This window comes from Protopterus annectens, chromosome 12.part0 (genome assembly GCF_019279795.1).
Source record: "Protopterus annectens isolate FY-2018-M chromosome 12.part0, PAN1.0, whole genome shotgun sequence".
In the NCBI taxonomy this organism is placed as follows: Eukaryota; Metazoa; Chordata; order Ceratodontiformes; family Protopteridae; genus Protopterus; species Protopterus annectens.
This window is the reverse complement of record NC_056746.1, coordinates 24,089,144-24,116,604: the sequence shown is the minus strand read 5'-3', so window position 1 is coordinate 24,116,604 and position 27,461 is coordinate 24,089,144. Positions and strand designations below refer to the sequence as shown.

Here is a 27,461-nt window from a genome sequence, read left to right as displayed (position 1 = left end):
TATAGAAATGTTGGGGGAACAAATGGTTGTAACTAGGGAAATTATTCCTTTGACCTAGGACATGACTGGCTGCCAAAAATTAATTACTAGAAAATGGAAATCAAAATCTAAACCAACTGCTACTAAAGTCCTGAATATTGTAAAGGTGATAAAAAAAACTAGAGGGGGTTTCTTTAGAAAAGGGAATTGTCTGGAGAATGATGTTCAGGAGAAGTAAGGTTTAATGGAAGGCAGGGATTGCGCTATTTATGTAATGTTGGAGAGACACATAACTGTTTAAAAATGAGAATGCATGTACATAATGAATTCAAATGAAAAATCTTAATATGGTTTGTTTTCTTTTATGCTAATGTATGTGTGTCTACATCCTAAGTGAAAATTTAATAAAGGTTTAAAAAATAACACCACCAACAGTTCACCTGAAAAATCAACTGTTAGCTGTTATCAAAAATTCCTGCGTGCAATAACATACACATAAAATATCCAAAACTACACACAATGGCATAACTACATTGAGTTGAAGTTCAGTCATTGAAAGAAAAAGCAATGAACGGCATGTCTTTTCAAACATGCTGTCATCCAGCCATTCGATTAACATCGCATTATGGCAGGGACCAGGAAATTTGCCCTTTCCCCGATGTAATGCCATTCGACAATTTTTGCATTCGATGACTGAACACAGACCCAACTACATCTATGCTACGCCTCTGGCATAGGAAGAAAAGCCAAAAAAATAAATATGGTGGTTGGATAAGGTGGATGGGAGCTCCGATTACAGCAGTGATCATCTACTTACGGAAGATTTCTTAGACAGAAAGCTTGAAGATTGTGATGAAGAGCAAGGGGGATCTATAAGCTGGCAGGAAGAGACACAAATGACAACTGGACCTGTGGACCTTAAGTAGCACAAGCTAAACCTTGTGCAAACAGTTCTGAGAGGTACTACAAGACAAGTCGGGACATCTCCTGGTGCACCAGACAGAAAACCTTTTCCATTTCATCAGTGCAACTGGTTTGTTTATCTAACGTCTTGCAGTATGCACACCACCTCATGTGACAGCAAATGCCTTTGGTACTCCAGGCTGAAAACATTAATTCACATTAATATTAAGACTCACTAGGCTTGGCTTGCCCACAGACTCGCCTGTTAGGTCAAGATGGTGTAGCTTTCGGACAAGGCCAGGCATGGTCTCTGCTCATTTACACTAGTTGAGAAAACTACCTCTCCCTTAGTCAGTGAAGCACTATCACGATGTAATCACGATGTACATCTTATGATCCAGTTCCTTGTTGTCTTTAAATGTAGCTTCGACAACTGGATGGGTGCACTTAAATTTACAGCGGGACTTACTAACCTTACTCTCCTTGAAAGGGATGGCAGACCCCGAGGGTGGCTATTGGCAAGATGCACATGGCCTTTGGTCTAATAACCTTGTATAACCTATATGCCTATGATGAGCCTTCCCTAGTTCTTCTTGGCTTTACATATCACTTGAGGGACTGGGGGGGGGGGGGGGGTGTACAGAAGTCCTACATTTTCTAGGCCTGACAAAGGCATTCACTATCTAAGTCCCCTTGCAGATTATCCATGAACTCAATCTGCTTAAATGACTGGTGCCCTTATAGGTAAAACAGAGCTGATGCGTGTCCCATTTCTATATGATGCCCAGGAATATGCTCTTGTCCAACTTTAAATCACAGTTTGCCAAAGAATATGCTCAGGCAGTTTATCCTGCAAAGTGGGGAAGTAAACTGCTTGAAGATGATGATCAAGCTACAATGCCAGATGCTACATCTGAATGACCAGTCTGCACAGTAGGGATGGACTGCATTTCTGTGCATGGTCCTTGGGACATCTTTCAACCTACTGTCCACTGTTCAAGTGACGCACATCACTGTCATTATCCACAACTTGAGATATCTGTCTGCATGAATGAGAAGTCTCTTATGTTTTTCCTGAATCGCACAAGGAGGGTTGTTTTTTCCAAGTTATTAGAAAATGCTTCCACTTTAGAGAAGGAGGCACCAGTCAAAGTCCTGAATTCAGCTCTCTCGTCCATACTTTTACTAAATAGAGCTCCTGCCAAGAAGTATGTAGCGGCCCTAAGATACAGGGACCAGAAAGGAGAATCAGCTGAGCAGATGCTGTTCTGAACTGGTACCCTAGCACCACTGTGATGCAGGTGTTGACAACAGTGAAATCATTACTGCAGGCTACATCCTAATGCAACACGGGAAAAGGGAAAGGCCAGAAAAGCACCAAGGGAAAACCTTACGTTATCTGACACCTGGGAAACTGACTTCTAGTAAACTTAACATCAGTAATGAGAACTACCCAGCTAGCTCCTACTCAAAACAGCTGCCAACTTGGGCTACAAAGCAGCCTGAATCAGAAGAGGTTCCCATCCATGAAAAGTGTATGTGCAAGCGAGGCCAAGGCAAGACAAATATGAGTGACAATACTATCATACAATACCTGACTAATTGTATAACTAATGATGTTAATAATAAGACTAACTGGACTGGGTAGGAATTCTTGTATGCACTACCAGGGGTAATAATCCATATAAGCCACGCAATCTCTGGCTGAGTACAGGCTGTAAAGTGTGCGTCCAGGTCACACTATACTGAAGACGGCTACTGCAAAACAAAACAGCTGCTGGGCATAAGCAGAGTGCCAGCACCTACACAATAAACTGTAGTATTAATTACATCTACTGTGCTAGAAAGAGGTACGTGAGGATGTCAGAGCTGTAAAAAATATCTGACACCTGGTGAAAAGGAAGACTGAGTGGCCCTCAGAGCTAAAAGACTTCAGCAGTGAAGTAAGGCTCCATAAATTTAATTTCAGTTTGGCTCTCATATAACCTGCAATGACTGAGTAGGTGGATAAATGGGGCAATGCCCACAAGGCAGACTAAAGTAAAGAAAGGGAATTTTGTTCATCCTTTCATTGTACTTATAAGCAGCATGGGACTGCTTACATATGTTTCTGAAGTATTTCTTCAAAACGAAAAAGAAATAAAGCCTGGAGGAATCAGAACATTTTTCCTCCATCTTCACTGCTTCTTAAGAAGAAAAATTCCCTTAGACCTTTACAATGTTTATAGCAATTACTGTTGGTGAACTCGAAGCAAATGTGAAAATGTCAGTATCTTAACTAGGCCCCAAACAGAGATGATAAAGACAGTACTGGTTAGTAGGTGCTATCAGCTTAGTGCATGGACATTACAGGAGATGGCAGCAATACAATTAATAGAAAACTCATGATTAAATATCCTGTTCAAATGGATGAAAAAGAATGCTACCTCTGCATTTCGTTCTTGCCTTAAAGCAAGAATCATTGGTGTGCTATGCTGGTTTTCTTCCTATTTTCAAAGAAAACAATCATTTCCTGTGCAAATATGACTTTTGTAAAAGTCATTCAGTTACCTTCATGGTTATGTCTCTCCCACCTGTGAAGAACAAAGTGCTGATGTATGGGGAGCAGAAGTCTTCTGGTCTTTGTTTCTGTCCACTGCCTGTAACACTAACAGAAAACAATGGACTCTAACAGAAGTAGACCACAATGTCACAGAACAGGCACTCCAACAACAGGAATCTCATCTTGTGACTTTTCTTTTTTTCTGTATTGTGCTGTCCTGCACTGTTGGGTTACTTCTGACTGCAGCTGTCCATAGAAAGTACAGTTGTGTACACTTACCATAAATGTAGATGTTTGAGTGTATTCACTGTTGCAGTCATTACATTTGGGTTATCTGCTTGCAGGTTACCCTCAGTCAGCCTGTTTAACAAAGTCTTTGGTCCTGCATCGGTTGCAGTCCCTTCTTCCAGGACGTCAGGTCGTCAGGGGTATAAAACATGCAGCCGACGCCATTACATCAGTTTTTCTTGCCCCAGATGTCAGGTGCCCCCCTAATGGGGAGCAATTAAATATAAAAGTACAATGATATACCTCCAACAAAAAAGCAAATGCACCAAAAAGGCTTTTAAGCATAGCAAAGGAAAGTAGGGGTATAGCCAAAAGGAGTTAGGGGGCTGGATGGAGGGTAACCAGGACTGCAACAGTGAATACACTCGAACATCTACATTTATGGTAAGTGTACACAACTGTACTACGTTCTTCGTGTTTCACTGTTGCAGTCATTACATTTGGGTAGATTCCCAAAGCTATGGTTGGGAAGAGGAATTCCGATAGCATTAGGACCAGCTATAAGGCCCTGCAAGACTGCAGTGGCAAAGCCAGCTCTGAATTTAGAGGAAATTGGCAAATGATAATGCTTGGTGAAAGTATGCACAGAACTCCAGGTAGCAGCTTCTAGGATGTCCCTGGTAGGGATGCCTCTGAGAAAGGCTGTAGAGGTAGATGCAGCCCTGGTGGAGTGAGGTCTGATCCCCTGGGGGATAGGTTTTCCATGGTGCTTATAGCAGAAATGAATTCAATGACCTATCCATTTAGAAATGGTTTGCTTTGAAATAGCCTTCCCCTCCACCCCTGCAGCAAATGCCACCAGCAGTAGTTCAGATTTCCTTTGAGGTTTAGTCCTGTCCAAGTAGAATCTAAGATGCCTGTGCACATCTAAGGAATGCAGTATCCATTCCCCTTTGTTCTGTGGATTGGGAAAGAAGGTTGGCAAGTGAATAGACTGATTAAGAGCCACACTGGATACCACCTTGGGCATGAAGGATGGATTGGTTCTGAGGGACACCCTGTCCGCATGAAAGACGATGAAAGGCTCCACTGCCTTAGGGGCCTGTAATTCAGATACCCTTCTAGCTGAAGTGATTGCTAACATGAAAGCTGTTTTCCAAGAAAAAAATTTAATTCTGCAGTAGCAGCTGGCTTGAAAGGAGGTAGAGTGAGTTTCTCCAAAACAAAGTTATGGTCCCAGGCTGGGGTTGGAGCTCTCCTGGGTGGTCTCAAATTTTTGGCCCCTCTGAGGAACTGCTTGAGCAGTGGATGAGAGAAGATGGGAGGTTCTGTGTTATAATGAGCTGAAATGGCTGAGGCATGGATTTTAATGGAGAAAAAAGACAGACCATTGTGATGCATCTCAGTTAAGTATTGTAAAATCTGAGGTAAATTGGGCGCTGCTGTGCTCAACCCTTGAGACTGGTTCCAGGCACAGAATCTTTTCCATTTTTCAGCATAAGCTTTTCTAGTACTAGGCCTCCTTGCCTCTAAAATGATATCCATCACAGGTTTACTGAGGAATGGTAGAGGAGAGATTATGTAATTAGCCAGGCTGCAAGGTTCAGTGTTAGAAGCTGAGGGTGCATAATCTGATTCTCCTTCTGAGACAACAGGGAAGGAGTCTGAGGCAGGTGCCATAACCATGACACACTGCGTAGTAGGGGCTACCAGTGTTGGCGTGGCCAGTCTGCAGCAATCAAAAATCATCCTTGGTTTGTCCTGTTTGATTTTTAGTAGTACTTTGGAAAGCAGAGGCAGAGGGGGGAAGGCATAGACTGATAGGTTTTTCCAGCTGAAGAACAGAGCATCCACTTTCCAGGCTTGCTTCTGGGGAGTCCTTGTGCAAAATTTGTCCAACTGGTAGTTCTGGGGAGGGACAAAGAGGTCTATATCTGGGCTCCCCCATTTGCTTGTCAACATGTTGAGAATCCTTGGTTCCAGTTTCCACTCATGTGGGTCCATGAGGTTTCTGCTTAGTCCATCTGCCAGTGTATTTAATTTTCCTGGCAGGAAATGAGCTTGTAGATGCACTTGGTAGCTCAAGGCTGTGTTCCACAATGCCATGTCTAGTCTGCAGAGGGGGTAAGAATGTGTACTCCCCTACTTGTTTACGTACCACATAACAGTGGTGGTGTCCGTCTTTACCATAAGTTGTCCTGGAAGAATGTGGTCCTTGAAGGCTGTCACAGCATTCTGTACAGCTAACACTTCTTTTTGATTGATATGCAGGTGCATTTGACTTGGGTTCCATTTGCCCAGAATGCACTTCCCTGCCAGGTGAGACCCCATGCATAGTCTGATGCATCTGTTAGGGTTTGGGTGGCAGAGGGTGGTATGAAAGGTAGTCCCCTTGATTTGGCGGCAGGCCTCTGCCCACCAAAGGAATTCTAGGCGTAGGTAAGGTATGAAAGGAATCATTGGTTCTAGATCCTGAGAATGTTGACACCATAGGCTTTTTAGATACCACTGTAGTTTCCTCATATGCAGTCTTGAATATGGAAGTAGAAGAATGCAGTAGGCCATGAACCCCAAGGCTTGCAGTATTTGTCTTGCAGATAGCAGGGTTTTGTGGCCACTTGTTTGAAGTAGGTTGTCAAATGAATTTGTTTCTCTGGCATGAGGTAAGCCATCTGGGAAGTTGTATTCAAGTTTGCTCCCAGGAAAATAATTTGTTGACAGGGTACTAGGTGTGCTTTCTTTTCATTTCTGGTGTACCCCAGACAAGTTAGAACCCTTTGTACAAAGGCCAGATGATTCAAAAGTATGTCCTGGCTTAATGCCTGAATTAGACAATCGTCCAGGTATGGGTACATTTGAATATTTCTTTGCCTGCAAAATGGAATAACTGGAGAAGCCAAAGGGCAGTGCAGAGAACTGACAGTGCGTGTAACCTGCTTTGAAGCGTAGGTATCTTCTGCAAGATTCCCTGATTGGGATGTGCAGGTATGCTTCTTTTAAATCTAATGTTGCCAACCAGGCATCTTTGCCTAGCAAAGGAAGTAATTGGTGAAGAGTCAGCATCTTGAATTTTGGAATTTCCAAAAAGGTGCTTAGAGTAGACAGGTCCAGGATAGGACGCCATGAATTGTCTTTTCTGGGTACCAGGAAAAGTCTCGAGTAGAGACCTTGTTCCTTTTCCAGTACCAGTTGAATAGCCCCCATGCTTAAGAGAGAAGGTACTTGTTTTTGGGCCTCTGCCCACTGATTTGGGGGTAGGTCCGGCCACCCGTTTGGTGTTGGCAATGTGTAGAAGTGAAATCTGTATCCCTGGGACACTATATTTAAAACCCATTTGTCCTGGGTAATGAGTTCCCAGTTCTTTGCATGAAGAGCAATCTTTCCCCCCAAAGGGGCAGTCAGGTGATAAGTGCTTGGAAATTTTAAACAGAAGTCATTGAGACAGTTTACCATAGGGGGGAGTCTTATTACTCCCAGATTTGGAAGTGGAGGCCCCCCCCACTGCTTAGTCCTGCGTGTCCCGTTACTGAAACCTGGGGCTTTTGCTGTGCCTGGGTTTGGCTTGAGACGACCTGGAAGGGGCTGGAAAGGATCAAATCTTAGAGGGCCAGTGCCTACTAAATCTAGGAGGCTGAACTTGTAAGAAATTTTTAGCAGTTTGCATAGATTTAGCTTTATCTTCCATCTTTTTAAGAACTTCCTCAGCCTTGTTGCCAAACACGCGGTCCTGATTTAAGGGAACATCCAACAATTTAGCTTTAACATGATCAGGCAAGGATTGCTCCTTTAGCCAAGCATGCCTTCTGAGCACAGACCCAGTAACAGCAGCCCTGCAAGAGGCCTCTAATGAATTAAAACCACACTGCAAAGTATGTTTTCCAACTTGTTCAGCAGAAAGCATTAAATCCTGTAATTCTTAATTTTCACAGAGTCAGGAATCAACATAATTTTCTGTTTAAGCAATCCAATAACATGTTGCTGATACTTTAACATATGAAACTGGCAGTTTAAAGCCCTAATGGCCAAGGTTGCAGAAGTGTAAACCTACTTACCGCATCTATCCAGCGCACTGGAGTCTCTATCAGAAAGGGTAGGATTTTTAGCAGTAGAAGCCTTAATGTCCTTGGGCCCCTGTGAAATAGTCTCTGCATCTGCAATAGGAATTTTAAAAAGGAACTTGTGCGACTCAGGGACCCTGTAGTACCTGTCAGGTTTTCTGGAAGCAGGAGGCAAGGAATCAGGGGCCAAACTAGATTCCGAAAAAGCATCATCAACAATGTCTAGTACAGGAGGAATAGCTAAAGGCCTATGCTGAGGTAGGAGTAAGAAATCCCTAAGCTTCTTTTTTGAATCAGAAAAATCCTGGCTTTCCCAGTGGAAATGCTCCCTTAGAGTATGCAAGGTTTCCCCAAAAGAAAAATCCTCTGTTGGGGAAGCAGAGGGAATGGAGTCCTCTGCATTAGAATCCTCATAAGTAGATAAGGGCAAATCCAGATAATCAGAAAAATCAGAAAAAACAGAATCCTGGTCAGAAGATTCATAAACAACTTCAGTCCTAGGTGTCATAGAAAGGGGGGGGGTTGGCTACCCCTGATTAGCGTTATTAAATCTTCAGCCATTCTTATCATTTGTTGTTTAGGCATAGAGGCCTGAGCACGTGGCCTGGGCGTAGTTTTTTTAGCCATGGTTCGAGATTTAGGTCTAAGTGCAGAAGGAGGCGTCGGTTTAATATGCAAGTCCATAGGCCTGAATACACCCTCAGAAGCCGGTACCTGCACAGCGGCTCCGGACCCATCCAAGGTAGAGACATCCGCGGGTTCCATAGTTGAAGCATCTCGCGGCATACTCCGAATGGGTCTCAGTAGAGACATGCGAATCAGAAGTAGCGGGTATCAGGGGCTGCAAAAGCGCCTCACTGAGTACCGGCGAACTGGCGACTGGCTTAGGAGAAGCGTCATTTGCAGTTTTGGACCTCATTGGCCTGTCTCTGTCTTTATCTTTGCGTTTCTTCGGAATCCTGGTAGTTGGATGGCTAACCGACGACATTTCTGAATAATTAAACCGAGAACCGAAATATTTAGAGGCGAAAATATACTGACGACGTATAGTGTACTGATTAAATAAAGCACAAAACCGACAGCAAGGTATGTCGTGGTCAGGGCCTAGGCAAGGAATACAGCACAAATGAAAATCTTTATGAGGTATTTGCTTTCCACAAGTAATGCAATTATTAACTTTTACTTGACATCGGTAAGGAACAAGAAAAAGTTTCCCCAATGGGGTACTTAGCTTTAGTTGAAGACTTCGGTTCTGAAACTCGAAAACGAAAATTTCAGGAGTCGGCCGACCAGCACTTGCGAACTGCTTCTGCTTTGGGCACCGCACGGCAAGAAAGACTGATGAAATGGCATCGGCTGCATGTTTTATACCCCTGACGACCTGACGTCATGGAAGAAGGGACAGCAATTGACGCAGGACCCAAGACTTTGTTAATCAGGCCGAATGAGGGCTACATGCAAGCAGGTAACCCAAATGTAATGACCACAACAGTGAAACATGAAGAACATCCACGTCATTATGCAGCTAGGTGTGATAAAATGACTGTACTAGAGTTGCACGCAGCATGCGCAATAAAACACAATTTTTTTTTACTTCGTTAATACTTTTTTTTTCATTCCTGGGGAAGCAAAAATTTGGAGAGCAGCTACTGGATGCTACATTTCAAGTTCGACGGCTTCCAACTTTGTTAGGTAAGTTAGAGCTCTGAACTTTACGATATTAATAAAAATTAGAATATCCCTGATGAATATCAATGCTAATGCTGAAAAGTTGCAAATCACTGGAAAGAAAATAACTGGAATGTCTTTTACAATAAAACTATAATCAGCTAGTTGGTTGGTTGGTCTCTGGGTAACTTGGGAAGACAAGTCTACTTAGCATCCTACAATATAACCAAGCACATTAAGTAATGCTCCTTCTACAACAACATCCTGAAAGAAAAGAAGCATTTCTTATGGAAGAGACCACTCGAAAAAAAAAAATTACTATCACAACAGTATTTACATATCTAAGAAACAGTGCATGCAGCTTACAAAGTACTACCAAATCAGTTCCATGGTAACACTGCAGCTTCTACAAACAGGGAGATGCTTTGTCTGCCTCTTGTTCTCATGGCTGATTTAGTAAAACCAGTGATGGTTTTAACCCACCAAACTGACTATACTGCTTTCTCAAGAGCTACATGTTTTCCTTTATGCCTAGAGTACATGAAAAGAAACAAAAGCAATTCTTATTTAGTTAGAACGGTTTTGAATACAGTTATTAAAGTAATACAAAACAAGTAAGATATGATTCATTCAACTACATCTAAAACAACAGGATAGAAAATACACCAGACAATGTTTTCTAGCAGTAAGGTCTCCTTGCACATTTACAAGTCAAAATACACAACACAGCCTTGCCCAAAGAGGCAAAAGTGTATTATAATGAAGAAGGAAACATACCATCTCACTCCTCTATACCAATAGAGCAGGAATCAGGACCCAATGCTGCTCAGGAAAGAGAGAAGGCAGACAGAAAAGGAAGGAAAACATTAGAATAGTAATCAGAACGGACAATGACTTAGTAACAGTAGAACACAGCAGGAAATATAACAGCTACTAAGTTTTTCTTCCCTTGCTGCTGTTCATTCTCTTCCTCAGCATGTCTAATGCCTTTACTGTCACAACCAGCTGTAGTCAGAGTAAGAAAGCCATTACACTTTACTGTAAGTCTTCAGAGCAGCAACCTGTCAGTCAGTGAAAGATACTCAAGTTATTTTACTACCCTTATCACAAATTAAAGCTTTTGTATATTTTATTTTGCATTCCAGGAATGCAAAGTATTCTGCAGCACTCTCCTTCCTGTAACATTCTGCTAATGGTAAACACAATAATGAATATTACAGATGTTATATAACTGGCACAGACAGACACCTTGTAAGCCACAGAGTGGCCATTCAGGTTTCAGTGTGCCCCTGTATTACACTATAACTGTTAAAATTCAAAATAGGGTACAAGGTATCGACAGCAGGACGCATTTGTTTTTGTGCTGTACAGAATAATGTGATGTACAGCTTTACAGCATCAAAGAGTTAAACGAGGCAATGATTAATACAAATGAAATAAAACTATACTCCTGCATAAGAAAAGATAAAAATGACATCACTTTGGATACATTTACTATGTTGCTACCTTCACACAAACTGTATTACAGATTAAGGCTTGTACTGTCAAAAAAAAGCAGTATGGCAGCCTGCTGCACAAATCAGAAATTACTGGCCAACAGCTTTAACCACCAAAGACAGAGATATTGTTTCTGAAGGCCTGGTCTGTACTAATGCATGAAATTCTCAGAATGCTGAGCAAAGCTTTCAAATGGATCCTATTTCACAAAAATCTGCCACTCTCAGGACTGCACACTGTAAAATACCCTACTTCATCCCACTTTTAAATAGTGCTTGTTAAACACTGCGCCTTTGCAGACAGATGACTTTTAAGATTGCTTCCACCAACAATGGCTATTTTCATGAATATAAGTACATTAAGCACAAAAGAAAGTAAAAATAAAACATGGAAAATAAGCACTACATGCTGAAATCCTTAAAAAACAAACTTTAGGCTGCCATATAACTTTCAATGACCACTTTATTTGTGTACTGCTGACATCACATCACATGGCCATCATTGTTCTCCTTGTGCTACTGTTAAATAAGCATCATCATAGGTTGGTACTAGGCTATCGGCCCTAGGGCCTATACAAGCCTAGCCATAACAATTCCCTGGCTATTTCTTCCCACACTATTTACTTCCCTGGACCCCTATCTAGCAGGGCGACTGACGTGATCCCCGGGGTGAATTTCCTTTCTCCCATACAATCATCAATGTTCCTTTTGAAGAGGGCCAAAGAGGCGCTCTGCTTGACATGTATGGGCAGTCTATTCCAGAGTCTGGGGAGTCTCTGGGTCAGGAACCTATCCCTCCAGCATGTTTTGTTTATTGTGATGATAAGGTTTAGATCCCTGGAGCATGTGGCTTTGAGGGATTGGGATTTCTTTAAGTGTAGCATGTCCAACAGCTCTGGGTTTGCCATGGCCTTGTATGTTAAGCAGAGATTGCCTCGGAGTAGACGATATGTGACAGAGTATAGCTGGAGATTTTTTCATCTTGGCAAAATTTATGAACAAATACAAAAACGGCAAACAAATTACTAAAACTATATGTGCACAAATAAGGAAAACCTCTTACTTCACATGTAATGCCTATTTATATCAGATACAGGAAGTGACAAAATAGCACATGAATCTTACCACACTCATGATGGTCTTATCCCACCAGACTGATCTATAAAAAGGACCCTCCTTGATGGATCTAATATCTGGTTTTAGACTCTCCACCAATCAGTATTGGGGATCTTTCTCCAGAAGCTTCCACAATTGGAGAATAACATGCGTCTGTGGTGAACATGGTTTACGGTCAACTACAATAAATAAGTTTGCCAACAACTCCCTAGTTCAGCTCTTGTCAATAGCAAATACATTCCTGCAAATAACAGGAAACAATGAAGACTGTGCACCCCAACTGCTACATGCTCATAAGTATGCATCTTCTAATTATATAAGAAAATTCAATATAAAGGAAGCTTAGGGGCACTGCCCTCTTGTATAGCGACAGATTATGTCATTCCCAACACAGTAAAAATGGCTCATTTTGTATATCAATTGATATCTTAAGGAAGGATCTGTTCCATCTAAAACACAGAACACACTGGGAAGCATACACAGCTATGAAGAATTACAACCAGTAAAAGCAGTAGGGTTAATGAAGATGGAAGAAACATCGGCACCAGAGAGAGCATGAAGTAATAAGGACCTCCTAGCTTCAAGGTCCAACTCCAAAGCTATAGACAGAAAAGTTGCCTGGGAAGGGAGCAATGCAGGCCCAAACAGCCATGAAGATCAAATCTGAGGACAGCAGACTAAGCAAATCATTAGCAGCTACTGAAATCAAAGTGTATTAGACTGCAGCAAGGATCAGTGGGAAGAAAAAAAACTTGAGACAGAGAAGAGAACCCAGAACACATTCAAGAGTGATGGCAACCAAAGACTTCCCACTCCTAGTAGGAAGATGGATTAACTACTCAATCAGCTCAGAGCAAAGCTCCTTTGAGGGAGAAGCACCCAGAGAAAGATAACCCTAAAAGATTACCTAAACACCACCGGGACATGTCACTGTATAACCCCCCCCCCCCAAGAACTCTCTACCATATCCTACCCCTCTCGATCCTATCTTATCCTACACTATTCTATCCTACCCTAGCCTACTCTTCCCTCCTTCTCATTCCCCTTTTTATTTATTCCCTTAACTCTTACCTTATCAACTCTCATTTGCCTCATCTCATTCCTTATTCTGTTCCTCCATTCCTCCATTTTTCTCTTTCCTCAGATAACATTCCCTTCCCATCTTGACCACTTAATAATTACACAGTCCTCCTCTGATCCTAGTTTCCCATCTCAGTTCCCCATACTTCATTTTTACTTCTCATAAAATATTCCTTACTAACAGCAGTCTTCCTCATCTCTCTTACTCGCTTCTATTAACAGGATTTAACTGCATCTATGCTTTTTTACTGTTTTTATAATTATCTTTAAATTCTGTCACAAAACTGTATTTTTACTGCTCTCTGTACCTTTGCCTAAATGTATTAATCTCTGTAAAAAAGATATGTCATAATGTATTACAGCTATAATGTTTGAATATAATGTGACTGTACTTACTAGCTTGTAATTTACTGTGGAGCTTTTCTTCCTGGGCCTCCACTGAAAAAGGGCTTTGGCTCAATCAGAATATCCCGGTTAACAAATATAAAATAAAATGAAATTAAATAAAAAAAAAAATCCCTATCCAAAAATACAGACCACTTTCTACAGAGAAATAAGGACAGGACAATGGAGAGAATGAGATGCATACCCCTGTGGTACTGCTGATCTAGAATACTCAGAGAAGGTGAAGCCATCAGGCAGGGTATCACCCCTGAATGAACTCCTATGCCAAAGGGCAAGAACCCAATGACAGACAGTAAGCATGTCAGATAAGAAGTTAAAGACTCCTGAAGAAAGACTTCCAAATGAGAAGGAAAAGCGGATTTCCTACAGGCGGTTACTAGATGGAGCTAGGTTTCAGCCCTGATCTCACCATGAAGACCAACAGCAGAAAGTGCCCTAGTCCTTGCAGTGCAAGACTCTGCAATTAGTATCCAAATCCATCCAGATGTTTTTAGGAACCAAATGAGCTGGTAATAAGGTACCAATCTATCTATGTGGACAATCAGTTCCACTCAGACTACAGTAAAATGCCCTTAACAGCTTGCAGCTCCCTCCTACAGGACCCAATCAGAAGTTAATAGAATACAAGCACTCAAAGGAAGAGGGCACAAACTCCAAAAGGGGAGGAGAAGGAGATGTCCCCCTAACCCAAGGCCAAATAGACACTTCTAATGTACTGTGAATGTAAACCCTTGTCCATCATAGGAGTCAGAGGGTATGGCCACATCCCCAAACAAAATGAAGGGAAATGGGCTCAGCTAGGAACCTCTATACTAAGGAGAACAGAAATATACTAACACTTCTTCCTCTGACCAGCTGATATGGAGGGAATTGTCATGACCCACCAAAAATGTACACTGACATGCCTCTTAAGAGCCCTGCTCTGTGGATTGAATCCTGAGCCAAGCTCAAGCACAACCCTTCTTCCCCATAGACTGCAAGGAGAGACCCAAGAGGCCAGACACCAGATCAATAACATCAGAATAAATTTGGCTAGAACCCATCCCAGAAACCAGGGGCTCTTGATGGAGAGTTCCATATGAGGAGGGGCAGCCACATGCTCCCAAGGAATCACACTACAGGTGCCTATGGACCCCAGCTAGGGAAGACAACTTTCAAAATAACTGCAAGACTGTGAAATGGAGGACTCAAAGACCAGTCCATAACCGAAGAACCCATAGGAAGCCCAGTAAGCAACCACACCCCCATCAAATATCAAACACAAAGGGTCTGTCTGGAAGAAGAATGAAGAATCCATCCATGGCAAGACAGAAACTTCGAAGGGCCTGGGCCTCAATCCTGTATCCCACTACAATGGGTTTGAAAGTTGTTTAGAGCAAAGCCCCCTCCTCCAGCTTCTGCAAGGCCAATTCCCAGACTTCCTGAGGGAAAGAGACTTACCCATCATCCAGGAGAACTTGGTCACCTGGAAAGCAAACTGTTCTACTCTCCAAACTAAAAGACCCAAGCATTGGTGCCCCAACAAGGAAAGGAACATCTAGCATAGAAAACAAAGGGTCTTGGCTTCTGAGCAAGAATTTGAAGGAACTCTACAGCCATTGTAATGAACCTGAAGTTAGAGAGAAGGATGGGGGCTCCTCCAAAGTAGCTTTGGCCTTTGTTGTCAAATTACGCAGGCTTTAGGAACTGAGGGGTTAAAAAGCCACCCCTATCATCAGGGAGCCAAGCCCTAGAAGAGATACTGAAGAAGCATGAAAGTGCAACATTCCCAGGGGAAGGAGTCAGAATCCATGAAAATCATTTGCCTCAACATTTTAGAAAGCCACAAACAGGAGTTAATACCCACTCCCCAATTTCCTCACTGCATACCACAGGAAAGGAGAGAAGACTATATCAGCCAAGAGGATTAGACTACTGTGCTACCCTCGTTTGCAAGAAGGAAGGGGGAAGGATCTTCCCAGCCAAAAAGCACAGTCTTCACTGTCCACTGGGTGGTAAAGAGTATGGCTCTACCCAGCAGTTCTTTGCTGCTGTTGTGGGGTAACAGTCCCTATTGGGGAACAGTACAGTTGTGTGCCTCTGTAAAGCTACTTACCATTAGAGGAGTTCTTTGAGAAGTCATTGAAACAATAAATAACGTTTGGGCAATCTCCTCCTCATCTGTGCCAATACCCATCCAGAAGCTGCAAAATCAGAGACTTATTCTTACCCTTAGGTGCTACTGCACATCTCCACATGGAATGCACTGACAATTATATGGGCTGTAACACCCTTTTAAATCCTGTGTTGGTGTACATTCTTTCACCGTTTCAACCCAGAATACTCCTACAAGTAAGGATAGATATGGCGGACAACAGCCCATCTTTTACATTACTAAAATAATATGCACGCCTGCACATTAATATTTCTCTAAAAAGGATAAATAATATACTAAAAAACAACAGAAATGTTTATAGACTACATTACAATTACTTAAAGGCACAGCCTACAGCCCTAGTTTCAAATGGATGCCAAGCAACCTGGTGGCATAGATTCAAACGTTCTAACAAGGCTTGCAACCACTAGGGCCCTAACAAGCCTGTCTACATACCCCATATCATTTGGGTCCAGTTATCTCAACTGTCATGGGGGACCATGTTAGTAAATAGGTAGCTAAGGATAGGTAGGTGGTGTTAGTTAGGATAATACTTTTTTATTGATGGCCTCTGTTCATAAGGGACACGTGACCAGATTGGGGGTAATTTTATGACTTCCCATCCAACTGTCAAGGTTTTGCTTGAATAGGGTTAGGGATGAGCTCTGTTTAACATAGATGGTGAGCCCATTCCATGGTGCAGGGATCCTTTGGGACACATTATCAGTCTCTTCAGCATATTCTGCTTATGTCATAAGTGAAGTTCAGATCCCTGGATCTAGTGTTTCTGGTGCTGTTTGTTTTGTGCATATGCAACAGATCCATCAGTGGTGGGTCTGAGGAAGCCCTGTAAGCCAGAAAAAGATCTCCTCACAGTGACCTGTACGAAACTGACTACAGAGACAGCCTTTTGGTGATCAGTGTAAGACAGAGTATTCATGCCTGAATTCTCCTGGTAATAAACCTTTGTGGGTGTTCCGACTGCTGCATGTGTCTGGTTAAATACATGCCAGACGGTGCACTGCATTCAATGACAGGTCTGATAAGAGCCGATTAGAGTGGTCCTGTAACTTAGTTGGATGTAGATGCCATACTCTTATCTACAAGTTGGGCGACATAGAAAGATTTTCCTATTATCTTAGCTACATGTTGGTCAAAGGCCAGCTTGCTCTCTACATGTTTCCAAGTCCTTTACTACTGGGTCGACTCCTAGGGGCATTTTATCGATGAAGTAATAACCTTGCATTGACAGCATCCATTAAGGGAATATAATGCATTTTTAGCATTGCATTTTAGGCCATGGCTTTGGCACTAGTCATTTGTCTGCTTTAAACCCACCTGAAGGATGTTTGCATCCTGGGGGAGGGGGGTGACTTCCAATTTACAGTCCATCTGTGAACTTGGTGATCCAGAGGCCTTTAACATTAGCCTTGACTTCTTAGAAGTAGATGCCAAACAGGAGCAGGCCCAGCATGGAGCCCTGGAGTGCTCCACTGCTGATTGGTCTCTTGGTGGAGGTGGTCTAACCAATCCTGACTTCTTGGGTCCTGTCTGTGAGGAAGATGGCAATCCAGTGAGTTATGCAAGGTTTATGTCTAGCTTAGAGAGCCTGTCAACAATGCCTGAGAGGGGTACAGTATCACATGCCTTAGCCAGGTCAAGATATGCAATATATACTGTTTTCCCCTCGTCCATTGCTTTGGTGACCTTCTCAAAGAAGTCTACCAGGTTAAATAGGGATGACCTTCTCTAAAAGTCAAATTGGGATTGGTCCAGTATCTGTAGGTTGCAGTGCCTCTGTTTATCATTTCCATGATAACTTGCTCCATGGATTTGCATATTGGGCTTGTTGGACTGATGGGCCTGTAGTTCTCTGGGTCAGTTGATCACCCATTGTTGTGGAGGGGAATAACTGTCGCAGTCCTCCAATCACTTGAAAAGTAGCCTGTTTTAAGGCTGTAATTGGAGACTGCTTCAAGTGGTCCAGACATGTCATGTTTATATGGCTCAGGAAGCAACTGGGGATGTTGTCAGGACCCATGGAGGTGTTGTTCTTGGCTTTAGTGAGGGTTGCCAGTACCTGGTCCCTACTGACTATTGAAGGAAGTATGCTGGAGGGAGTTTCACCTGGTGGAGCAGCAGGGAGTGGGTGGTGAAGTCTGAGCAGAATTTATCAGCCAGTAGATTTGCTGTCTCACCCTAATCGGTGTAGGTGGTATTATTCACCACCAGTTCAACACTATTATGTGTGGTTCCAGATGTAGCTGAAGGCCTTCTGATTGTCCTTAGCCTGGGAAGCTATCCTGACCTCATAGATGGCCTTGATGGACTTAACTAGACCTCACAGTTTCTTGTTTAGTTGTACAAGAGAATACTTGTCTTTAAGGGAGTTGCTTTTCCCGATTTTGGCCATAAGTTTTCTTCTTTTATAACATACCCCGTTCAGGTGAGGATTCCACAGTGGTGTTTGTTTTGGGTTTATTTCTGGTAGGTATGGGAGCCTCTATGCAGCCATTCTCATGCCTGTACACTGACTCATGTGAATAATTCTGCATAGGCAGCTAAGGTCTCGGGGATGGAGGAAGCCTTGAATTTTGACAAGCAGTCACTTTATAGGATGTAGTTTGCCTTTGAATAGTTCCTGTTACTGGTTTAGCTGGATTTTCTGGGTTGACTGATCCTTCAAATGAGACAGCTTCTTGATCAAAATTAATACGAAAGACATGACGTGTGTGTGTGTGTGTGTGTGTGTGGGGGGGGTGTAATGCTCTCACATGTTGATGAGCACCAGATCCAGAATGTTTAATCCTCTGGTTGGAGCATGAACTACCTGTTCCAGGATGTTTGAGTTATGTTTGAGTTTATAAAGTTCAGGAGGCATTGTGCCTGCGAGTTTGAGGCAGTCTACCTTTCCCCAGTCTATAGAGGGTTAAAGTTACCCATGAAGAGAGTGTTTGGTTGGATGGTGTAAAGGGTTAAAATGAAATTGCACTTGTCCCTGAAGGTTTATGTGTTTGCAACAGTACAAGCAGAAAAATGGAAAAGTACAGAATGTTAAGTTTCATTTCCTAAGTCTGAGGCAGCATTCTTTCTAAATCATGTGGTAAAAAGAAATGAATTCCATACCAAGCTAAAAATGTAGATAAGAAATTGCAGATCTACTTGTACTAAACTGAAGCAATTCTATTGGATATTTAGTAATGGTCTGAAGAACAAACTGTATTATGAACTGTATTAGTTAACGTTTTTCTACTGGATGCTAGCAGTGGTATGATTGATAAAGTTTACTACTTTTTTCAAGTTTTCCTATAAAAACATTATGAATTATTTTGTTCAGAAGACATGACTTCCTGAGTGCTGTCTCCCATGTGTGTGTCATTTCTTTAATAAACTGAACTTTAATCTGCCAATGAATTAAGTTTATTTTATTATAGTTGAACCTTAAGTTAAAATAGATGGTGCCTTAAAGACTTGGATTTTTTCGAAATGCCTGGAGCTGCTTCTACAAAAAACATCACTTTACTGGGCCCTTTGACAATTTTCTGTGTAGTGTGTTCTCTGTAGTGTCAGTTCACAACTGCACCTCTCTCTGGAGCTTTCAGTCTTGGCAGACTTTCAGGTTTGTACAGATAACTGTAGCTTTTGTATGCACGTGGTTTAGTATGAAAGTGGGATATCTATTTTTTTTTTTATTATTAGCAGTGTACATTTTCTTTACAATAGGAGTGAATGTGGGTACTTTAAAAGAACCAGAGTAAGGTACTCCTGCAAGACATGTGTTTCAGAATTGTAACAAAGATAGCCGTCTCTACTTAGATAAATGGCATGAGCTCACTAAAAATAATGGCAAATTGACTTTTCCACCTGTAGAAACTTTTGGTAAAAAATATTTTGTTAAACATACAAAAAAGACTTAAAGAAAAAGGTAAAGTTGCTGCCAGCTGCTGGTCATCCTTTTAATGCATGGCAGGTAGAATATAAAGACAGTGAAAATACCTTTGCTTATAGAATGAAAAAGCAGGATGCTTTCATAAATCCTGTTTAGGCTTCTTTTTTGCAGCCTCTTCAAGCTGAAAATGCACCTGTATCTTTGCAGGAGGTCTTGTCTTTTCAGAACCAAGCTGATGACTATGAAAAGGTAAGGTGGATCCGTGACGGCTGCTCTAGTTCCCCGGACTTACTCTGGCACCATCCGGATAGGTTAGTAGAATCATGAATTTTTTTTACTGCAACTGGCACGGGCTTACCATTTGCCTTCCCATCTGAGAAAAAATCTTTAATAAGATAGATTCTGACTGACGCCCCTTATGCCTGGTATGCCCCTCATGCTTCAGAAGTTGTTCAGCATCTTGTATAAACATGTTATACAAGTCTTCAATTTAATGCTTCTAAATCTGACTGCTCCCACACAGCATATTAAAAAGCTGTGAGGACCTTTTCGTAGTATTCAGTATGACTTCCTAGAATTACCAATGTTCGCAAGGTTTAAATATGTACTAGTTTTGACTGATGTTTTCTCTGGTTGGAGAATACCCATGCATCATAAATAATGTGGCCTCAGTGGCCAAGAAAAGTTTGTATGAGTTTATACCCTGTTTTGGGGGCACCATATTGTATTCAGTCAGATAGAGGTACTCATTTTATGAGTCAAAAGTTCTAAATATTCAGAAGCATTATCACTGTCCACACAAACCTCAGAGGCTTCAGGCATGGTAGAAAGAATGAATGAAACTCTGAAAACAAAGTTTGCAAAACATACTGCAGAAATGGATCTAAAATGGCCACAGGCTTTACCCTTAGTTTTATTTACTATCCGCAGTGCAATCAGTGCACCTAGAACGTTCTCTCCTCATGGGATGGCCTATGAGGATGCCAGCCACACCACTATCTGCAAATCTTGATCTGCTGGTAGTTGATGAAACAATGCTTACTTACTGTAAACAATTTACTTCTGTTCTGCAGCACATGATGTCAACCCAGGAAATTGGGTGTTTGTTCGTTCCTTCTCCAGACGACACACCTCCAACTTAGATGGAAAGACTCATCCCTGGTGATCCTTTGTCAGAGCTACAGCCGTCAGACTCAACGCATCGCCAACATGGATCCATATTGCCCATATTCAAAAAGCAGTCCCAAATGAGGGAAGCCAACCCACTCCTTTCAACCTACCCTCTGCAGCCTTGTCTAATGATGAACCGGTTTCCTCTCATACCAGAAGAAAAAACAGAGAGACTGGGAACAGAACTGATGACACCACAAGAGGATCTATTCCCTGAGTCAGGTGACCAAGCGCTGCTCATGGAAGCTAAACTACAACAGCAACCTTTATAGAGTGTGTTTGGAATGCAGCAGTGAGCTATTCATTGCAAAATTAATTTGTGCCTGGACATTTCTGAAAACCCACTCCAACCCTGCCCAGCTTGCCATCCATGTCTGATGTTGCCATGATGACTACAATTGTTATTTTTGTTCTACTACTACATTTCCTGATCTCTGGTGAAACTGTATACTGTTCAAGTTCTTAACAGAAAAATAAAATGACTGACAAAATCTAGAAATAAATCAGCAGACTGGCATCCAAATTTCAATACATTCCTCACCACTGTGAATATATATGCTGGGACTCTAAATGCAAGTAACTGTTGGGTAAGTGCCCACACACCTATGGCCTAAGATGGAGATATTCCATTGTTTTCAGTACCTGTAAATGAAGTTAGTATGGGGACAACACTTTCACCAGTGGTACTAGGTAAAAATGTTTTGTGGCAAAATGATTCATCGTTTAATAAAATTGTTGCACTTAGACTTTTCGTGACTATCAAGGAATATACTTACTATGCGAAAAATGGGACTGTGGAGCTTGGACAGATCAAATGTAGTATTACTCGAAGAATGTATACTGGAAGTGCAGTAAAAGGCATGGTAATGCTGAAGGACTTTCATTTTATTTGTGGCAGTCTAGCATATCCTTGGCTGCCAGCAAACCAGTCGGGGTGTTGTTATATTGGAAGAGTTCTTCCAGCCATTCAACATGTAGATGCCTTGCCCAATGGTAAAATTCATAATACACGAGATACTCAAGACTGTAAAAAAATCTGAATGGACAGGTTGATACTTCATGGATTTAACATCATGATTTAAAACAAGCAGCTTTTAAAGGATTTTCTCATATGGACCTTGGAGATGATGTTACTTCTGTGTCTGGTATACAATCTGCTTATGGGACTGTAAAATCAATTTGGGAGCTGAGAAAACTTTCTAAGCTATTAGAAGTGTTAAGCAATGCAAAGTTTGAAACTATTAATTTGATTATTCTAGAGTTGAGTGTCATGCGTGCAGCAGTACTCCAAAATCGAATGGCACTTGATTTCGTACCTGCATCAAAGGAAGGTACATCCACGCTTACGAATGCTGTTCATTTATTCCCAATAACATGCACGCAATACGTAGTAATTTGGAAATCATCCAAAAAGTGGCTGAACTGTCAGATACCAAAGAAGCAGATAGTTCACAATGGGCTTGGTTAACCAATTTGTTTTTAGGATGGAGGGGCAGTTTATTGAAATTTATTATGCTTATTCCTATTACTACTATGACTGTGTTTTTTGCTTTTATTTTTATGTAAAGCTTTAATAACCAAACTCATTGCATCTCAATCAAACCCAAAGTTACAGAATTTGTATATTAGTGATTCTGAAAATGTGTCATTTGCAGATCAGGTCAATGAACATGAAACAGAAATTGAAAAAGAAATTTTTAAGGTTTTGGAAAAATGTATTAAAATATAAAGTGTAAAAAATATTTTATGATACCAATATGATGTTTTTTAGCATCAAATGGGGGATTGTAAAGGGTTAAAATGAAATTACATGTGCCCTAGAAGATTAGTGTGTTTGCAACAGTAGAAGCAGAAACATGGAAAAGTACAGAATGTTAAGACTCATTTCCTGAACCTGTAGCAGCATTCTTTCCAAATCAAATGGTAAAAAGAAATTTATTCCATACTAAGCTAAAAAATGTAAATAACAAACTGCATATCTATTTTACTAAACTTGACATATTTCTAGTAAATATTTAGTAATGGTCTGAAGAATGAACTGTATTAGTTAGCATTTTTCTATTGGATGCCAACAGTAGTATGACTGATAAAGTTTACTACTCTGTTAAAGTTTTCCTATAAAAGATTATGAATTATTTTGTTTGAGGAGACATGAGTTCCTGAGTACTGCCTCCCACGCGTTATTTCTTTTAATAACCTCTTTTTTAATCTGTCAAGTTTATTTTATTACGGTTGAACCTTAACAATGGTAAGTGCATCTAGTAGGTTTAAGTAAGGGTCATGAGATTCTAGGGGCACAGATGGTGACCTGTACCAAGCCATGACACGGTGAAGGACCTTATCTATGATGACATGCATATGGATGAGCTCCAATTATCCTGTTTAATCAACCTGGAGGTATGTTTTTTGCTAATATAGATAGAAACATCTCCTGGCTCCAGTCTGTGCTGTTGTGCACTTCTGGAGTACTTTCTATGGCTTTAAACCAAGATTTGGTAATGACACAGATGTTTACATTGTCCAGAGTGAGGAGGGCTTGAAGGGTGTGGAGTTTTTTTTTTTTTTGGTTTTGTTTAGGATCTGAACATTGAGCAATAACACCTTAAGGTTGCTTGTAGACTTTTTCACTGTGTTGGTAGTTTTCTGTTTTTTGGCATTTCCTAAAAAAGGCTCTAAGTTTGGTGGATACAGTTTTAGCCAATACTGGAAAGCCTAGGAGGGACAGGTGCAACCCACCCTTGGCAAGGCAACATGGTCTTTTGAACTTGTTCTCCCATGCTGACAGACACTGAATCCCTCTGCAGTGACACTAGATACTATGTCAATTATTAAAAATCTATCATTTTATGTTCATACTGTGGCATATTCCTTGGTAAAGTCAGAATGCTGCTCAATGCAAGGCTCATATCTGCCTGTGACATACATTCCAAGAGATACATTATATCTTCTTTTCACATAGTACAGTGAGTGAGGTATGTCTCAGTTCATTTACACTCACATGGACTATGACAGAATAATACTTAAGTCCATACGTGACATTTTGGATCCTTGCTCCAGACAGGCAATTAAGTTATTTTCTCCTTGTCTAACCTGATGAGTGAAGCATCTGTGCCACACAATGGAATATGCAATTACAAGAGTATCAGGTAAAGTGCATGCTTACCTCATGGTCTTTGCACTTGGACCATTAGATGTAGGCATATGTGAGATTTTTGGTGTGTACTTTAGTGATTGCCGAGAAGCAGTGTTGCCATTAGGTGGCTTTGGAGATTTTGAGATTTGTGAAGGTTTCCTTTAAGCACCTCAGTATAAGATAATTTGTGTGTGTGTGTATGGTGAATGGTATTTGTGAGGGATGTAATGTGGGTATTCCTGACAACTTCGTCTGTATGCAATATTTTTTTCTCCAAGGAAGTTGTGTATTTACATCTCTCACATACTGTGCTACTTTTGTTAATGATTAAGTGGTTGTCTGAGAACATGAGACAATTTGCTACACTGCCTTAGGATGCTCAAATCTACCAAGCTGGCCACTGAGACATTTGGAAATTGCATATCCAGGTTCTCTGGTCCTGTAATAGGGTTGGCTGTTTAGGATTAAGGATTGCTTTTATCAGGGGTCTCCTAGAGTAGATTCTGGGGTTAAGAGCAGGATATTATATAATGCTAGGATATGGTAGTGATATTCAATGCACAAGCTAACTGCTCTAATCGTATTTCTGTACAATGTTTTAACAGGTTTCAGATCTAATCCTAACTTCACAGGTAAATTTTGCTAAGTATTTGCTGCTATACAAGGCACTGCTAACTGCCTCAGCCCAGTGGCTGCTCAGAGCAGAGAAAAAAGCTTGAAAACTGACTCCTATGCCCTCTAGCCAATAAATAACCACACTGTGTTGGGAGCTAGAGGGTCAGCCCAGGTTGGACGGTTTGGAGACAAAGCCAGAGAGGCAAGATTGCGCTGATTTGGACATGTGTTGAGGAGGGATGCTGGGTATATTGGGAAAAGGATGCTAAGGATGAAGCTGCCAGGTAAGAGGAAAAGAGGAAGGTCTAAGATAAAGTTTATGGATGTGGTGAGAGAGGACATGCAGGTGGTTGGTGTGACAGAGCAAGATGCAGAGGACAGGAAGAAATGAAAACAGAGGATCCGCTGTGGTGACCCCTAATGGGAAAAGATGAAAGAAAAAGAAGACTGTGTTGGGAGCTTAAAGAGACCAGGTAAACACCTTCTGCCACAAGATGTCAGACTCTGGAATCTGTTAATGTAAAAGCACAACAAAAGCAGCCCTCAAGTGCAGATTAAACAACAAACTACCACAAAATAACTTACTCCCTGGTTAATTTGCCCTTCTGCAAAGAGATATGAAGGCACACAGACTAGAAAAACCAACAGAGAAATTATTATTTTTGCCACAAATTAAATACTTTAAAAATGCTCAAAAAAGTAGTTGTGTAAAATCTTACCATGAGAGTAGATGTCCTTCTCTTCACTGCTCCAGTATTCCTTACAGCAGGGATCCCTTGTCTAGGGCAGCTCGATGTCCGGCTAGTATACCAAAGCCTTCCATTGTAATAGGGACGTTGTATGTCACCCGTATACTCCCCATGTATGGCTTAGGGCATAAACGTGATGTATGGACATAATATCCTTAGAAATGAAAATCCCAGGAGGAACAACAGTCCAAGGAGAAAAGAGGAACATGATTATCCAGGAGGAGAAAGAAACGGGGAGGAGAAAGGGAACGAATACTGCAACAGTGAAGAGGACATCTACTATTATAGTAAAATTTTACGCAACGTACAATATCCGTTTATATCACTGCTGCAGTATTCCTTACACTAGGGAGAGTACAAAAGCTCAAGAGGAAACTTGGGTGGAGGAAGGTCCAACAGAGCCCTCAAGCAAGCCATGCAGGATAGCCCTGGCTCTAGCTCTGGAAACCACATACAACTTAAGAGTGCTTGCTAGTATGCACAGAAGTACAGGTAGCAGCCTCAAGGATGCAGCTGGTATCCAATCCTTTGAAAAATGTGCCAGAAGAAGCCACAGCCCTGGTAGAATGAGCCTTAACAGAAGAAGGTCTTTTCCCATGAAAAGAGTAACAAAAGGAAGTGGCCTTAGGTATCCATGAAGAAACAGTTTGCTTAGAAACAGCCAAATCCGAAGAGCTAGAATGGAAGGAAACAAAAAGTTGCTCAGATTTACAAATGGCATTAGTTTTAACCAAACAACATCTGAGCTGCCTATGGAAATCCAAGGTTTGAAGAACCTTCTCACTAGCAGACTTCAGAGAAGGGAAAAAAGTGGGCAAATGAATAGACTGATTAAGACACAACTCGTTAACCACACTGGGCATAAAAGAAAGATCAGTATGAAGAGACACCATGTCCTTATGAAAAATTAAAAAAGGAGGGGCAGCCATAAGGGCTTGCAGCTCAGATACCCATCTGGCTGAGGTAATGGTCAAAAGAAGAACAGTCTTCCAAGAACAATGCTATAAAGAAACTGAAGCTGCAGGCTCAAAAGAAGCCCGAGCCAGTTTTTCCAAGACAAACAATGTCCCAGGAAGGAGGAACAGGCTTCCTGGGGCCAAATATGAAGGACATCTTTAAGGAACTGTTTAACTTCAAATCTGGAAGCCAAAGGAGTCAAAGGCAGACAAGTAGAAATGGCTGACAGGTGGGCTTTAACAGAACAGTATGTCGACCCAGCACTGAGAAACTCACATAAATAACAGAGAACAAAAGAAACTTCCACAGAAAGTGGATTCAGTTTACGAACAAGACACCAAACCGAATCTCTTCCATTTGGACACACATGATTTCATGGTAGTGGGTTTACTGGCCCTCCTGTAGAACCCAAAGCACATCCTCAGAAAAAAAAGGTGTCTAAAAGGGATCAAAACCATATCATCCACAGTGTCAGCTGAAGAGTAGACAAGTGGGGATGGATGAAAGACCCCTTGTCCTGTGTGAGTAGGTCCACCCCGTGTGGCAACTTGTGATGACTGCTCTTGGTTAAATGCAAAAGAGAAGGGAACCACTGCTGCCTGGGCCAAAAGGAAGTCACTAACAAGATTTTGGGAGAGTCTTGTTCTATCTTGAACAAGACCCTTGGTATGACAGGAAGGGGAGGGAAGGCATAAAGAAACATTTGCCTTCCAGGAAAAAGATACGGCATCCACCTTCCAAGCCAGAGGACATGGGACTCTAGTGCAAATGAAAGGAAGTTGCCTGCTCAAATAAGAGGCAAAAAGATATACCTGAAGAGTGCCCCACTGGTGGACAATGTCCAGAAAGACACCTCAGTGAAACATCCACTCATGAGTCTGTGTTATGGACCAGCTCAGTGTCTGCCACAATGTTCAAATTTGAAGGAATATAAACAGCCTGAAGAGTCATCTAACACTGGACAGCTGGATCCCAAACCTTAAAAGCTAGTCTGCAGAAGAAGTAAGACAGTGTTCCCACTTGCTTGTTAACATACCACATCACTGTGGTATTGTCTGTGAAGATTTTGAAGGGCCCCGGTAGGAAAAAGAGAATGGAAGGTCTGAAGAGCCAGGAGAAGAAATCTCATCTCTTTGATATTGATATAGTCGTTCCTTTGATGAAGAGACCAAAGACAATGAACCTTCAAAGGGCTGAAGGAAGCTCGCAATCCCATGTCTGAGGCATCTGAAAAGAGTTCTTGAGCAGGAACTGGAGGCTGAAAAAGAAGACCTAGATTGAGGGACAGTTGATGAAGCCACCATTGGAGCTCTAACTTGAGACATGACAGAAGATGGAA

The 27,461-nt window shown here is 41.6% G+C and overlaps 1 protein-coding gene across 2 annotated transcripts in view; it reads right to left on the bottom strand.

Annotated features, from left to right (window-relative positions):
* MGRN1 (mahogunin ring finger 1) overlaps window positions 1-27,461 on the bottom strand; it is a 578,779-nt gene that overhangs the window by 34,865 nt on the left and 516,453 nt on the right. The window contains exon 16 of one of the 2 annotated variants that reach the window (XM_044089070.1): window positions 10,156-10,200. The exons of the other annotated variant lie outside the window; for it this stretch is intronic. Within the exon in view, the coding sequence (XP_043945005.1) occupies window positions 10,160-10,200 (41 nt within the window). The 3' untranslated portion in view covers window positions 10,156-10,159. The remainder of the gene's footprint in view (window positions 1-10,155; window positions 10,201-27,461) is intronic. 2 annotated transcript variants of the gene reach the window in all.